The 15,418-nt window shown below is 53.1% G+C and overlaps 1 protein-coding gene across 1 annotated transcript in view; it reads left to right on the forward strand.

Annotated features, from left to right (window-relative positions):
- The window catches only part of DSCAML1 (DS cell adhesion molecule like 1), a 99,617-nt gene extending 85,523 nt beyond the window's left edge, over positions 1-14,094 (forward strand). The window contains exons 17-33 of the mRNA XM_066564479.1: positions 722-962; positions 1,854-2,000; positions 2,075-2,230; positions 2,771-2,910; positions 4,092-4,245; positions 4,455-4,572; positions 4,662-4,825; positions 5,007-5,105; positions 6,748-6,936; positions 7,581-7,868; positions 7,955-8,110; positions 8,230-8,260; positions 8,586-8,704; positions 8,809-8,961; positions 9,152-9,346; positions 9,831-10,142; positions 13,222-14,094. Coding sequence (XP_066420576.1) covers positions 722-962; positions 1,854-2,000; positions 2,075-2,230; positions 2,771-2,910; positions 4,092-4,245; positions 4,455-4,572; positions 4,662-4,825; positions 5,007-5,105; positions 6,748-6,936; positions 7,581-7,868; positions 7,955-8,110; positions 8,230-8,260; positions 8,586-8,704; positions 8,809-8,961; positions 9,152-9,346; positions 9,831-10,142; positions 13,222-13,679 — 3,120 coding nt within the window. The 3' untranslated portion in view covers positions 13,680-14,094. The remainder of the gene's footprint in view (positions 1-721; positions 963-1,853; positions 2,001-2,074; positions 2,231-2,770; positions 2,911-4,091; positions 4,246-4,454; positions 4,573-4,661; positions 4,826-5,006; positions 5,106-6,747; positions 6,937-7,580; positions 7,869-7,954; positions 8,111-8,229; positions 8,261-8,585; positions 8,705-8,808; positions 8,962-9,151; positions 9,347-9,830; positions 10,143-13,221) is intronic.
- The last annotated feature ends 1,324 nt before the right edge of the window (positions 14,095-15,418 follow it).

Raw genomic sequence — 15,418 nt, forward strand, 5'->3', positions numbered from 1 at the left:
TGGGCAAGCAACTCACCTTATTGCTCAGGGCTCTTATCAATCATGTTTTACAACAAGCTCATTATCTCATAGGGTATCCATGGGGGACCATGGGGCAGAGAGGATAAATATGTAAAAACTCAGGTGCTGGGTTGCAAAGTGTTTGAGCAGAGATCAATAAAACTTAGAATCAGATTTATTTTTCCAAAGCTGCCTAATGAAAGATAGAATTGATTATAAAGTTAGGACTTGGGAATGAACTGCTAAGTCAATAAATTTAGGGTTCCAGCTTCTCCCCCCACCTCCCCTTAAGCATTGAAAAACAGATTAATGAAAAGTAAGATTCACTTGAAAGATAAGTCACTTCGTTTTAGGAGTATTTCAGCAAGATGGATCGCCCAGGCATTGTAACATAAATTTGCAATCAACCCTATTGATTTGTTAATGCTTCAGAGAAATATTGTTAAGATTGATCTCAATCTGGCCTCTCAGGCTGACAGAATTGGGATTTCTCCTGCTCCAGCTGGGGACTGGTGCTGTCCAGGCAGCACTTCCCTCTCTGGTGGCTCTGAGGACCCGCTGGACCTTTTTTATCACTATTTTGCCACTCAGGGAAAAGTGGGGAGGGAAAACAACTTGAAAGCCTTGAGAAAAGCCCCTGGGGAGAGGTGGTTGGGGCACGGAGCCCTGTGAGCCTCCCAGCCCTGTGACACTGCTCCGTCCTGCCCTTGCTGTCCCTCAGGCCCCGAAGAAGGAGCTGCAGAACGGGGTGATCCGTGGCTACCAGATCGGCTACCGGGAGAACAGCCCGGGCAGCAACGGGCAGTACAGCATCGTGGAGATGAAGGCCACGGGGGACAGCGAGGTCTACACGCTGGACAACCTCAAGAAGTTTGCGCAGTACGGGGTGGTGGTGCAGGCGTTCAACCGCGCGGGCACGGGGCCCTCGTCCAGCGAGATCAACGCCACCACGCTGGAGGACGGTAAGGATGGCCCAGTGACCAAACCAGGTCCAGGTCCCACCCAGGGCACTCTCAGTTGGTGCCCATGCCATCACACAGGTCTGGGGTGGTGGCTGTGTGTCCCCACATCTCCCTGGGAAGGGACCAGGAGCACAGCGCTGTCCGGACGCCCGTGGCGCTGGGTTTGTGGCACAGCTAAAGGGTGCAAGGTGGATTTTGGCACTGCTGAAATGCCAGGCAGGTTTCCACCTGGGACACAGTCACTGATGGCCTCAGTCGTTTTAAAAACAATGAGGAAAAAGTTTTGCAGTGTGTTTGCTCAGCAGTTTTTCATACTTAATTAAGGCTCTCGTTAGCCTGTCAAACCGCGATCGTTTCCTGGCTGCATTAGCACTCCTCCCGGGGTATTCAAGGGCCCCTGTTTTAGCAATAGTGTCTTTTCCATAATTATATTACCTTCATTTTGTTCAAACGGACTATCTGTATTAGTTTATTATACTCCGTCCCTAATTACATGGTGCTTATATTTTTGCACCTAAGTAATATGAAACAATAATCATTTTCAAAGAGGATCGTTACGGTGATGTATTATCATTTAAATGCTCATAAAAATTAGAGTTACCTCTTGCGGGGCAATGGGATCTAATTACCTTGCATCCACTCAGCTCTCCCACTCTCCCCTTGCTGGAAGCATCCTCCCTGTCACCACCAGCACAGGGTTCACACCCACCTCACTGGCCTAGAAGGAAAACTGCATGTTGGAGGCAGAGCCCTGCTGGGCAGGACTGGCTGAGGGCTTCCAGCAGCACAGCGGGGTCCGTGTGGGTGCAGTCAGGGTGGCTGTGTGGGACATGGCTCCTTCAGCCTGGCATCTCCATCCTCCTGCTGATTGTCCTCCTCATCCCTCCCCAGTTCCCAGCCAGCCCCCCGAGAACGTGCGAGCCATCTCCATCACCTCGGACGTGGCCGTGATCTCCTGGTCGGAGCCCCCGCGCAGCACCCTCAACGGGGTGCTCAAGGGCTACCGGGTCATCTTCTGGTCCCTCTACATGGACGGAGGTGAGCACACCTAGGGGGCAGGTGACATGGGGCACCTGGGGGGCACAGGGGCTGACAGGCCCTGTCTCCTGCAGAGTGGGGTGAGATGCAGAACATCACGACCACGCGGGAGCGAGTGGAGCTGCGGGGCATGGAGAAATTCACCAACTACAGCGTGCAGGTGCTGGCCTACACCCAGGCAGGTGATGGCGTCCGCAGCAGCGTGCTCTACATCCAGACCAAGGAGGACAGTAAGTGGCTCTGCCACCTGCTCGTGCCCAGGGCTGGAGAGGCTGCCGGGGCACAGGAGAAACCCCCCGTGTACAGCCATGGGCAGGGCATTTCCCTTTCCCTTTCTTTCCTTTTCCTTAAGTGCTGATATTTAAATATTTACACCCCGCGTGCCCTACTTTAATGCCATTAGCTCGCTAGCAGAGCATCCCTGGGCCTGTGTCCTAGGAAGTGCCAGATGCTGGGAGGGAGGCGCAGCTGGGCAGGGTACGGCTGACAGATTAAGGAGATGGCCATTAAAAGCCAATCATGATTTCTAAAGCCGAGCTGGGGCTGCAATTAACCCTCCTGCCTCTGGCTCACGCGGGGACCAGAGCCACCCGTGGAGAGGTGTCCTGCAGGCAGACCTGTCCCTGCCTGTGTGTGACACCACCATCGCAGCTGCTTCCCCGGGTGTGGCTGGGATGCCAGCCCCACAGCAGGGTGCTGTCACATCTCCCAGCTGGGCAGAGACCTTGGAGACCTCCTGACACCAGCTCTGCCACGCTCTCTCTCCTCAGTTCCAGGTCCCCCGGCTGGGATCAAGGCTGTGCCGTCCTCTGCCAGCAGCGTGGTGGTGTCCTGGCTGCCGCCGGCCAAGCCCAACGGCATCATTCGGAAGTACACCATCTTCTGCTCCAGCCCCGGCTCGGGGCAGCCGGTACGGGGGGGCAGCGGGGCTGGGAATCGCCACAGTGTGCCAGGGAATGCTGGGCTGGCCAAGCAGCAACGGGAGGGAGAGCTGATGCCAGGCAGCAGCCGCAGCAAAGACCTCTTGGGGTGCACTGCGGAATTGTCCAAGGGCATCCATGGGCACTGTGCAGCAGGGATTGGTCCCGTTGTCTCTCCTGTTCCCATTCTCTGGCATCTGCCCTGCTCAGCGCCTGCTCCAGAGGGGGAAACATGCCAGCCGCTGACCAAAAATGAAATAGAAATCCAAGCTGGCCCCATCCCTCCTTGCTGAGGGAGAGGTTGATGGGAGGTCTGCAGACTAGTGCTTATCAAAAGCTCCTTCTCAAACTCATTTCACTATCTGAGCCTCTGGTTTCCAGGGCAACATAATCTTTTCATCAAAGCAACTGGTAAAACCGCTGGGATCCGATATTGTTTTCTTGGCATCTTGTCAAAACTGTCATTTGGGTAAAAAAAAAATTATGTATACTATACAATATTCATATAGGTGTGTCTGCTTTGGGGTACACTCACATCCATGTCCCTGCAAGGGCACGCGTGTGCTGACAGTGAGCACACAGGCACCTGCCAAGTCATGTTTTAAGAGACCTATCCTGTGCCAAGGGGGTCGCGGAGCCCATCCCTGCCTGCTGCTGGCATGGTGGCACAGCTGGGTGGCAGTCCTTGCCCTCGTGGCATTTGTGGGGCAGGGTGACTTTGTCCCTGCTGTGATGGGGACAGGCCCTGGTGCTTGCACACAGCCAGCCCTGTCCACAGGGCCACTGCAGGGCTGGGGGAGGTGATGCAGTGACCCCACATGGGTTTTGGGGACCCCCTTTGCCTCTCGTGGGTTTGGGCCATCCCAGCTGGGGTTGGCTCCAGGCTGGCGCTGCTGCAGCTCGGCGGTGCCAGGGCAGAATCCTTTCCCGGGAGCAGGGATGCTCAGCCATCTGCTCCTGGGCTGCAGCCTGGCTCCCTGGAGGAATCACGACACCAGCCGGCTCTCCCCGGCATTGAGGGGTGTGAGCGGAGCCGCTGTGCTCGGGATAAACCCGCGAGGGGCTGTGGGGTCTGGGATAAACCCGCGAGGGGCTGTGGGGTCTGTGCCGAGGCCATGGGCCGAGGGTCTCACAGTAGCTTCCCCTTCTCCCGTGTCCCCCCTGCCCGCAGGCTCCCAGCGAGTACGAGACCAGCCCGGACCAGCTCTTCTACCGCATCGCCCACCTGAACCGGGGCCAGCAGTACCTGCTCTGGGTGGCCGCCGTCACCTCCGCCGGCCGCGGCAACATCAGCGAGAAGGTCACCATCGAGCCTGCGGGCAAAGGTACAGCCTGGGGGGCTGCCAGCCTGGGGGACACCCCCGCTGCTGTGTCCTGCCCTGTGGCCTGCAGGGAGTGATGGCTGGGTGACCCCAGGCAGAGGAGGGGCAGCACTGGGGTCCCGGATTTCCTTACACCTTGGGGGGGTCTGTACATCTCAGGGGGTCTGTGCACGGGGCCAGCCCCCCAGGCTGACCTCCTCCTTGCTCCCAAGCCCCTGCCAAGATCATCTCCTTCGGAGGCACCGTCACCACGCCGTGGATGAAGGACGTGAGGCTGCCGTGCAACTCCGTCGGGGAGCCCGTCCCCGCCATCAAGTGGACCAAGGACAGGTATGGAGGGGGCTGCCAGCCGTGCTGGGGGCTGGTGCCAGCCCTGACTGTGCCACACAGGGCTGATGTGCCCCCTGTCCCCCTGGCAGCGAGGACTCTGCCATCCCGGTGACGGTGGACGGGCACCGCCTGATCCAGGCCAACGGGACGCTGGTGCTGCGCTCGGTGAAGGCCGAGGACTCCGGCTACTACACCTGCACTGCCACCAACACCTGGGGCTTCGACACCATCATCATCAACCTGCTGGTGCAAGGTGAGGGCTCCACCTCCGTGCTGCCCCGCATGGACACACCATCCCCACTGCCCAGTGCCCGGGCTCTGTCCTGCACCAGGCGCTCCTGCTGGCCCAGGCATGACTGCGAGGCCAGTTCTGGGGGCACAGTGTGGGGCACTCTGCGTGTGTGAGGTGCTCATGGGCTTTCCCTCCTCCCTAGTGCCCCCAGACCAGCCCCGCCTGACCGTCTCCAAGACCTCAGCATCGTCCATCACGCTGGCCTGGATCCCCGGGGACAATGGGGGCAGCTCCATCCGAGGTAGGGCTGCTGCCAGCAGCTCATCCCAGGACCATGACTGGTTCCATTCTCATGGAACATGTTTGCAGGCACTCTCTGCCACGTTTTTGTATCTGCACCTCAGTTTGCCCCTCTCCAAAATGCCTCAGAAATGCTTCAGAGTAAGGCTGATGCCTCTGAGCTCTTAGCAGGGGCTGCCAGCCCCGATGAGGGGTTTGTCAGGTGTTTTGGACAAGCTGCAGGGACTGATGTAGCTAAAGAAGGGCACATCACTGGGTGCTAAGGTGGTGGTGGCCAGGGCCAGCCCCAGAGCTGCTCTGAGTCTCCTGGCATTGGTGCCACTTTGAACCCACCAGAGCAGGAGTTGTCCCACATCCCTGACAGGCTGGGGGCTTTGGGAGGGCTCCAGGAGCATCCCAGCTTTCCCAAGTCTCCTTTCTGCTCTGATTCATCTCATGAATTATAGGTTGAAACAGCTGCGTGCGGAGGGGGGAGCGGGGAGTGAGGAAGGAGACCTCACTTACAATTAATTAAAAGCATGAAAGTAATTACAAGCAAATCTCCCCAGCCAGCAGCCTTTCACTCCAGCGGACTCTGTTGATAAATTTGGTTATAATTGGATTAGAAATATTAAAAACACACCGCATGTACAAAATAAATAAATAAGCAGTGGCAGGCACCAGGGTGGGTGGTGTGGGGGTGTCAGGGCTGGTGTTGCCACTGCTGGCAATCATATGCCCATGGCTTTGGGAAGCTCCTGGTGTCACCATCCACAGGGAATCCTTGGTGGTGGGAAGGTGTGAGCAGTGTCCCCACTGCTCTGCCCGAGCTGGGTGTTCACAGAGCTCCTTCACCTGACCCCTCTGGCATTGCCACGGTGGTACCCGGGTGGTGTTGGCACCGGGGCCATCCTGCCAGCCCTGCCTTGTGCAGCTCATCATGCACACAGCAAGGCAGGAAGCCTACTCTTGCCTGCTATTTTTATCTGAGAATTGGCCAAATATCCTGCAGAAATAGCCAAACCTATCAGTGCAGCAGGAAAGTTTGGGCAGCACAGCTGGGGCAGCAGGGATGTGCTGTCCCAAGATGCCCCAATGCCCTTGGGGCTGTCCCTGTGTCCCCTGCTCTCCCAGGAAGCCCAGACCAGCCATCTCCAGGTGCCTTGTTGATGGCAGCGTAACAGGTTTGCTCATCTAGGACACAGTGTGCTTCCTAATACTCCTCATCACGGGAGAGGGGGCGGTCTGCAGTGACAGAAGCAACTTCCCTGCAGCCTCCCGAGGGAGCTGCTTAATTCCGGCTTTCCCTTTATAGCCTCGCACCAGTCAATCACAGCATGTGCTCCCCTGTGGAAATGAGCACTGGGGTTATCCTGGGCATGCTGGGGGCAGGCAGGGTGTGACCAGGGGTGCTGGCAGAGCTCTCAGGAGGTTCTGGGTGTGCCCATGCTGCTCTTGTCCGTGGCTCCTGCCTGGCTCTGTGTGGTGGGCACATCAGGCAGGTTCCACCACTGCTCGTGAGTTCAGAATAGTGCAGGAATTGGTGTGTGATGGGTGCCCTGGCACTGCAAGGCTGTGCTGGACGTGGGCACAGGCCTTGTGCCAGCCATAACCCCTTCCCCTCACCCATGTGCCCAGAGGTGACCCCCTCCTTGCTCCCACAGGCTTCGTGCTCCAGTACTCGGTGGACAACAGCGAGGAGTGGAAGGACGTGTTCATCAGCTCCTCGGAGCGCTCCTTCAAGCTGGAGAGCCTCAAGTGTGGCACGTGGTACAAGGTGAAGCTGGCGGCCAAGAACAGCGTCGGCGCCGGCCGCATCAGCGAGATCATCGAGGCCAAGACCCACGGCAGAGGTGAGCCTGGCCCCTGGTGTCCCTGCCCCACCACGGGGGTCCCCTCCCCACCCTCCTGACAGCTCCTGTCCCGCAGAGCCTATCGCCGGCCGGGGGTGTATGTACAAATCACAAACAGGACAGGACTGCTGTGGAACGTGCCTTGAGCTGTTTTATTTTCCAGCATCAGTCTCATTACATGGTTATGACAATGGGAAGATGCCACCAGCTCACATCCCAGGCTAAGAATTTAATGTTACAACTTACTTTATAAGTTTTTTGACCAATCACACAAAGCAAAAGCACATTGACAGTAGTTCTATCCAATCACCATAAGCACAGGTACCTTTGGTTAAACAATGCTTGCTTATTTCGAATACAATACCTACTTGCAAGCCTTAAAACACAATGCACAGAGCTCCATTATTAAGCTTCAAACTTCCTAATATATTGCTAGATAAACTTTTCTGTAGCTTAGAGAGTTATTCTAGACAAGCATTAATACACAAACATTGTTCTATTTGTCCTTGCTTTTCTACTTTTTAAATAATTTTTCTGCTGACAAATCTCATGGCTGCTGCTTAGCTCTAATCACAGTTCTGCTGTCTCTGGGGCCTGCCTTTTGCAGCTTTCCCAAAACCCTCTGATTTTGTGGATTCCCACAGAGCCCTCCTTCAGCAAGGACCAGCACCTCTTCACCCACATCAACTCCACGCACGCCAGGCTGAACCTGCAGGGCTGGAGCAGCGGGGGCTGCCCCATCACCGCCATCGTCCTGGAGTACCGGCCCAAGGGCAACTGGGTGTGGCAGAGCCTCCGCACCAACAGCTCCAGCGAGGTGTTCCTGACCGAGCTGCGCGAGGCCACCTGGTACGAGCTGCGCATGAAGGCCTGCAACAGCGCCGGCTGCGGCAACGAGACCGCGCAGTTCGCCACGCTGGACTACGACGGCAGTGAGTGGGGACACGGGCTGGGGGATTGGCACCAGAGAGGGGGGTCCTGGCATGCTGAGTGCCCACCCGCCCCTGCTCTGCCCTAGGCACCATCCCCCCAATCAAGTCTGCCCAAGGGGAAGGGGATGATGTGAAGAAGCTCTTCACCATCGCCTGCCCCGTGATCCTGGCCACGCTGGGAGTGGCTCTGCTCTTCATCATCCGCAAGAAGAGGAAGGAGAAGCGGCTGAAGAGGCTTCGAGGTGAGATGGGATTCAGAGGCACAGCACACGGGACCCCAGGTTGTGTTCCTGTGCTGCCTCATTTTGCCCTAAACTGCTCCCTTACAAAAAATGTCTTGGTTTTTGTGTCTCCTGCACAGATGCAAAGAGTTTGGCAGAAATGCTGATCAGGTGAGTCTCACATCTGCCTGTGGCTGGGACTGGGTGGGCAGGCAGGGAATAGGTGGTGCTGGGGGTGGTCATGGCTGCTTTAAAGCCCAAGTACAGCCCTCACTCAGTTTCAGACCTTCTCAGGCTCACACCAGTGAAGGTTATGGCAGTGACTCTGTGGCGCAGCAGCCCCGTCCTGCCTGCCCGAGGGTCCGCACTGGAGCTTGCCTGGGCAGAGCTGAGCCCCGGGTGGGCTGGCTGGTGGCAATCCCCAGCCCGTGGCAGGCTGGAGCCACCGGGGCTCTGTCCGGTAATGGGCGGGCCTGCGTCCCCTCTCACCTCACAGCAAGAATAACCGCAGCTTTGACACGCCGGTGAAGGGGCCCCCGCAGGGCCCCCGCCTGCACATCGACATCCCACGGGTGCAGCTCCTCATCGAGGACAAGGAGGGCATCAAGCAGCTGGGTAAGCACAGGCAAAGCTCCCATCCCCTGCTGCCCCAGAGTGCTGGGGCCCCATGGATGGACTGTGGGCCGGGGAGAGGTCTGAGCTCCAGCTCCCTCCCACAGGGGATGACAAAGCCACGATCCCGGTGACCGACACGGAGTTCAGCCAGGCAGTGAACCCCCAGAGCTTCTGCACGGGCGTCTCTCTGCATCACCCAGCCCTGATCCAGAACACGGGGCCCCTCATCGACATGTCTGACATCCGCCCTGGCACCAGTGAGTGTGTGGGGCCGGGCTGGCTGTGCTGGGGCTGTGCACACAGGGCAGGGCTGGGGGAATGTCCTCCAGCACTGACTGTGCCCAAAAGCAGCTGCTGGGGAGGCAGAAGGGGTAGGCTGTGCTCCAGGGAGAGGGAAGGGTGTGAGTGGAAGGGACTCACCGTGACTCTGCCACCTTTGTGCCATAGACCCTGTGTCGAGGAAGAGTGTGAAGTCTGCGCACAGCACCCGTAACCGGTACTCCAGCCAGTGGACACTCACCAAGTGCCAGGCGTCCACCCCTGCACGGACCCTCACCTCGGACTGGAGGACAGTGGGCTCCCAGCATGGCATCACGGTCACTGAGAGTGACAGCTACAGTGCCAGCCTCTCGCAGGACACGGGTATGCAGGGCCACTGCCTCCCTGGCAGCAATCTGCTGCTTTGGGGCGCACAGAGAGCCCAAACTCTGAGCTCAGGGTGACTGCATGTCGTGGTTTGAGAGGAAGTTTTCTGGGATGTGAAGTGGTCAGACCTTCTTCTCATGGAGGCACGGGCATTGTGCCAGCGTCAAACCATGACACTGCAGAACTCATCAGTGGGATTGTGGAGCCATGACTCGGTGGCTCTGAGCAGCCAGGGCCTTGCCGAGCTGTGGGGACAGACAGAGTCATTAAAAACCAAAGTGGTTTGGGTTGGAAGGGACCTCATTGCTCATCTTGTTTCACCCTTCCACTAGACCAGGTTGCTCCGTGTCCCATCCACCCTGCCCTTGAAGGTGGCCAGGTGTATCCCAGCAGGGACAGCCTGGGCATTCCCATGATGTGGACAAAGCCGTTCCCGTGCCAGGGAGAGCTCTCAGGTGGGTGACGCATCCTCTCCCCACAGACAAGGGGCGGAACAGCATGGTGTCCACGGAGAGCGCCTCGTCCACCTACGAGGAGCTGGCGCGCGCCTACGAGCACGCCAAGCTGGAGGAGCAGCTGCAGCACGCCAAGTTCGAGATCACCGAGTGCTTCATCTCCGACAGCTCCTCGGACCAGATGACCACGGGCACCACGGACAACGCCGACAGCATGACCTCCATGAGCACCCCGTCCGAGCCCGGCATCTGCCGCTTCACCGCCTCCCCGCCCAAGCCCCAGGACAGCGAGCGGGGCAAGGGCGTGGCCGTGCCCATCCCACACCGCGCCAGCAAGAGTAGGTTCCCAGGGGCTCTCTGGGGGTCCTGCCCTTCCTCAGCACCCCAGAGCTTCCCAAAATCCTTAGGAGACTTTCCCAGTCCTGTATTCCTTTGCATTCTTGGTATTTCTCCCCAGGCTGTAATGTTCTTTCTCTGCTGATTGATGTTGTTCCCCATTTCTTGGTATTTCACCCTTTCCTTGGCATTCCATCCGTTCCTTGGTATTCCACCCAATCTTTGGTACTTTATTGCCCAGCTCCTTGGTATTTCTCCCCATTCTTTAGTATTCCTTCCCATACCTTAGTATTTTCCTCCTGTATTTCACTGTTCCTTCCCATTTTTCAGTATTCCTTCCTATTTCATAGCATTCCTTACTGTTCTTTCCACATCCCTCGATATTTCCCCATGTTTTTTTTTAATTATTCCTTCCCATTTTTAGTATCCCTGGCTATTCTTTACTGTTCCTTCCCATTCTTTAGGATTCCTTCCTGTTTGTTGGCATCTTACTGTTCTTTCCTCATTCATTGATATTTTTAATGGGTTTTTTAGTGTTGTTTTCCATTCTTTAGTGTTCCATCCCATTTTTCAGTATCCCTGGCTATTCTTTACTCTTCCTTCATACCCTCCTTAATATTCATGATCATTTTTTAATATCCATCAGTATTCCTTGTTATTCGCCCCCCATTTTTCAGCACTGTCCCAGACCCTCAGTACATGCCCAATTTTTTTGTGTTCTCAGTATTTCCCTGCCTTGTTTTTAGTATTTTTCAGTGTGTATCAGTATTTTTCCCCTTGCTTTAGTGTTCATCAGTATTCCTTTGTATTCCTCAGTATTTCTCCCCTATCCTTAGTGCTAGAACCCTGACAATCTCCCACCCCCATGAGTTTTATTACCTCAAAATAGAACAACACCTGGAAGATGTATAAAAAATACATAGGTAGGAATTGATAGTTAATTTATTTACTGATTATATAACACACAATATAATGGGATCATCTTTCTCCTCAAATTAGACCACATATTTTATGGTATAGTTTAAGTAGCACAGAGTGTATGAGGTATAACACTGTTGTAACCTTAAAGAAAAGGAATTTACAGAAGCTATAATAAAGCATACAAGTTTTAAGGCAATAGTGCTATAATAAAACCAATATAACACCTGCAAGAGACAATATCATAATGCAGGGCTTCATATATATAAAAATAATGCATAATATCTATATAATATATATTATATAATATATTTTATATATTTAACTATATATTTTTATATGTTTATTTACAAATACATACATTTATATAAAATAAATTTATGCATAAATTTTTATATTCTTAGTATAGATTTTCTATATTGATATATAAATTTCTATATTTCATATAACAATTTCTATATTTCCATATAAAAATTTATACATTTATATATAGGTTTATGTATACTTATATGTAAGTTTTTTATATATTTATATATAGATTAATGTACATATCTACATAGAAAAGTTTTTCTATTTTATTATAGAAATTTATATGTATTTATATAAGGATTTATATACATTTTATATAAATAATATTTATTATATATTTTTATTTATAATATTTATTTTATTATATATAATATTTATTTTTACATAAATAATGTTTATATTTTAATATAAAATTTTTTATACAAACACATAACCATAACTCCTAAAATTAAGGTACTAATACATATAATCCCATATCTATATGTGCTGTATCCTATATTAACACCACAGATCCTGCAATCCATTCTCTCCTCATCCTGTGATGAGAGGAACGTGCCCTTGCAGCACACACTGCACAATATATACAATTAAAGGAGTAATGCTCTATGCCTAGAGGTGTTATATATTGCAAATATAAAAGGCAAACTAATAACAGGCCTTTATATCTATGGACATATAAATCCTTAAATTAAGGCCCTACAGCTGGAGGTGATGCTGTAGAACACAAAGGGAGCAGTAATAGAACAGAAATAAAACCCTCTAACACTGATAACAGCCAATATAACAACACAGGTTATCCATACATGGACATAAAACCCCTAAATTAGGGCACTAACTATAGATGATGCCATTACACAGCACAGCAGCGGCTGTGGTTTATGGCAGCACAGCCCCTCACCTTGGCAGAGTAAAGCTGGGTGTGGGACACACCACATCCCTCTACTGGGTGCTGGTGCAGGTGGGACACAGAGCACAAGGAGCATTTCTGTCCTTTACAGAACGGGGACTGTGCCTGTCCCGTGTCAGAACTTCAGCATCACGTTGTATTATTATTATAATAATGCGCTACACTGTACATTCAGCATTACTCACATTTTAACATCACTGTACATTCAGCATTATAATTAGTACTGTTACATCATGATACATTACAGGACACTGTGTACAGCATTGAGCACTAGAGCTTGACACATCCCAGGCGTTGCATTGCATGGAGTGGGACAATTTTGGGATGATGATGTGACACATTCTTTATAGCACAGCGCGTTCTCTATGGCACAACACATTCTCCCTCTACAGCAGGACCTGTTCTGTGTAGCACAACACATTCTCGGTAGAACACTTTCTCTAGCCCAAGGCATTCTCTGTAGCACAGAGGTTCTCCATAGCACAGGCTCTCTGTAGCCCAACGTGTTCTCTGTAGCCCAACACATTTCCAATAGAACACGCTCTTTGTAGCCCAACACATTTTCAATAGAACACGTTCTTTGTAGCTCAACACATTCTCTGCAGCACAGGTTCTCCATAGAACATGTTCTCCATAGCCCAACGCATTCTCCGTAGCCCAACGTGTTCTCCACAGCACAGGTTCTCCGTAGTCGAATGTGTTCTCCATAGTCCAATGCCCAATTTTTTTGTTCCCTGTAGTCCAATGTGTTCTCCATAGCCCAACGTGTTCTCCGTAGTCCAACGTGTTCTCCACAGTCCAATGCATTCTCCATAGTCCAGCGTGTTCTCCACAGCCCAGATCATTCTCCACAGCACATGTTCTCCGTACCCAATGCCAACACGTCCAGAGGGTGGGGTCCATAGGGTCCCTCCAGAGCCTTACCTTGCCCGCTCTTCCCTTGGCAGGTGACTACTGCAACCTCCCGCTGTACGTCAAGTCGGAGGCCTTCTTCCGCAAGCCCGACGCGCACGAGCCGTGCCCGGTGGTGCCGCCGCGGGAAGCCTCCATCCGCAACCTGGCGCGGGCGTACCATGCGCAGGCCCGGCACATGACGCTGGAGCCCGGCGCCAAGCCCCTGGGGCTGCCTCCCCCGGCCTCCGCCGCAACCACCTTACCTCAGAGGACTCTCCCCATGCCCGGCCCGGCCGGCCCCGCGCCCGCGCCCGCTGCCAGCGCCGCCCCGGCTCCCCCCGTGCCCGCCGAGCCCCCCGTGCCCGCCGGTGCCGCCGCCGAGGCGCGGGTGCCCACACACTCCAAAGTGGGGGGCTCCAGGGACTCGCTGCTGGAGATGAGCACGTCGGGGGTAGGCAGGTCTCAAAAACAGGGCGCCGGAGCCTACTCCAAGTCCTACACGCTGGTGTAGGGCCAACGCCGGATGCTGCTCGTTTCCCCGCGCCGTTTATATTTAATTAACAAACTTGTACATAACGGACTCTTTTGTATAAATGAAGCTATTTTCTTCTTCTCCGAACAGAAAAAGAAACCAGGGCACAAAGAATTTGATGTTACAGATTTAAAAATATAATATATATGTAAACATATATATATATTTCACATCATTTTGAAAGGGGCACAAGGAAAGACTCAGCGACTTTTTTTTTTTTTTCTTTCCCTGATCTTGTCGGTGGTTTTAAAAAAGGAACGTCTCCGAGACATTGCATGCTATTTTACTGTTCTGAAAACAGCAGGAGTTGCTTCAATTTGCAAATGCTTATGTGTTAATACCTTTTTCTATGAAAAAAAACCCAGCGCTGTGTGCAATAAAGGTTATGTTTATATGTGGGGCGTTTGTGAAGTGAGCAGGGAATCAGGCAGAGCAGGACTGGGGCAGGACAGGGCAGGAAGATGGAGAGGGACAGCTCAGGGCAGCCAAAGCACAGAAATACCAAGAGAAGGGGTTGAATATTAAAGAATAATAAGGCAATTATCCACCTGCAGAGCTGTGGGGCAGCAGGAGGGTCAGGAACTGCAGCAAGGTCCTGGGAATGGTTCCATGGAGCAGGACAGACCAGAGTGTGCCACAGCACTGAGAGAGCAGTACCAAGTCCAGCTCCAGCCCAGGACAAAGCATGGTGCCAAACAGGAATCCTGGCCCAGCTGCAGAGGGGTGAACGGCTGCCCAGCCCTCGGGAGCCACAGCACAGCCCTGGCAACTCACGGTAAGTGCAGGGTGGCTCCAGCACGGGATCCAGCATCCAGTGAGGCACAGCAGCTCCTCCAGGCAGGGTCTTGCTCCCTGGGCTGTGTCCCAGCCCCAGCTGTCCTTGGTCACTCTGGAACGTGTCGTGGTGGATCCAGCACAGCCTGGAGCCCAGGGAATGCAGCACGGAGCCCTGCCCCTGGTGTCCCTGCCTCCCTGAATCATGGTGAGTCCTGGCTCAGGGCAGCACAGGTGCCCCAGCACACAGGGCAGCACCACCCAGCACCGCCTCACCCCGTAATTTGTTCTTATTTTCCCTTTAGTTTTCACCACCAGCCACACCAATATCAGACCAAAGAAATGCTGGAGCTTCATACAAGGTTGTGAAAACAGGAGCACTTGGAACCCCAGGGCTGACAGCCCTCCTTACCTGCTCCAAAGGCAAAAAACAGCTCAGGCCATTATTAACTCTTGTTTTAGTTACCCAAAGTAGAACTTCCCCTTTCTGAGGAGCTTCTGGTGCTGTCTGAGGTGTAGTTAACTAATTGCACTTTCATTTCCTTTTTTCCTGTAATTTATAAACTCAGGTTTCCATTACTTTCCCATCCATGCAGGCTACCAGCTGGGTCCAGCTCTTTCCTTACAAACAGATCCATTTCCTGTTTTAGCCCAAAGCAGTTGGAGTATCTGCACACAGATTTGTACCATTCTCTTTTTTTTTTTTTTTTTTTTTTGCTCTTGACAGGGTTTAATTCATCATCAGCTATAATCAAGCACTGCAGAGGTCATTTTTTTCAACCTCTCTCTCTCCTTGATTTTTTTTTTTTTAATTGGAGTACCCAAATTAAAATGACATGCAAATACAGTGATGTTACTGCAGCTCTGCAGTGCCCTTCCCAGCCTGCTGGCACACTGGCCAGCAGATCCTCCTCTGCCATCTGGTTCTTCCTAACTGAGGTAAC

This window comes from Molothrus aeneus, chromosome 22, assembly GCF_037042795.1.
Source record: "Molothrus aeneus isolate 106 chromosome 22, BPBGC_Maene_1.0, whole genome shotgun sequence".
Lineage (NCBI taxonomy): Eukaryota > Metazoa > Chordata > Aves > Passeriformes > Icteridae > Molothrus > Molothrus aeneus.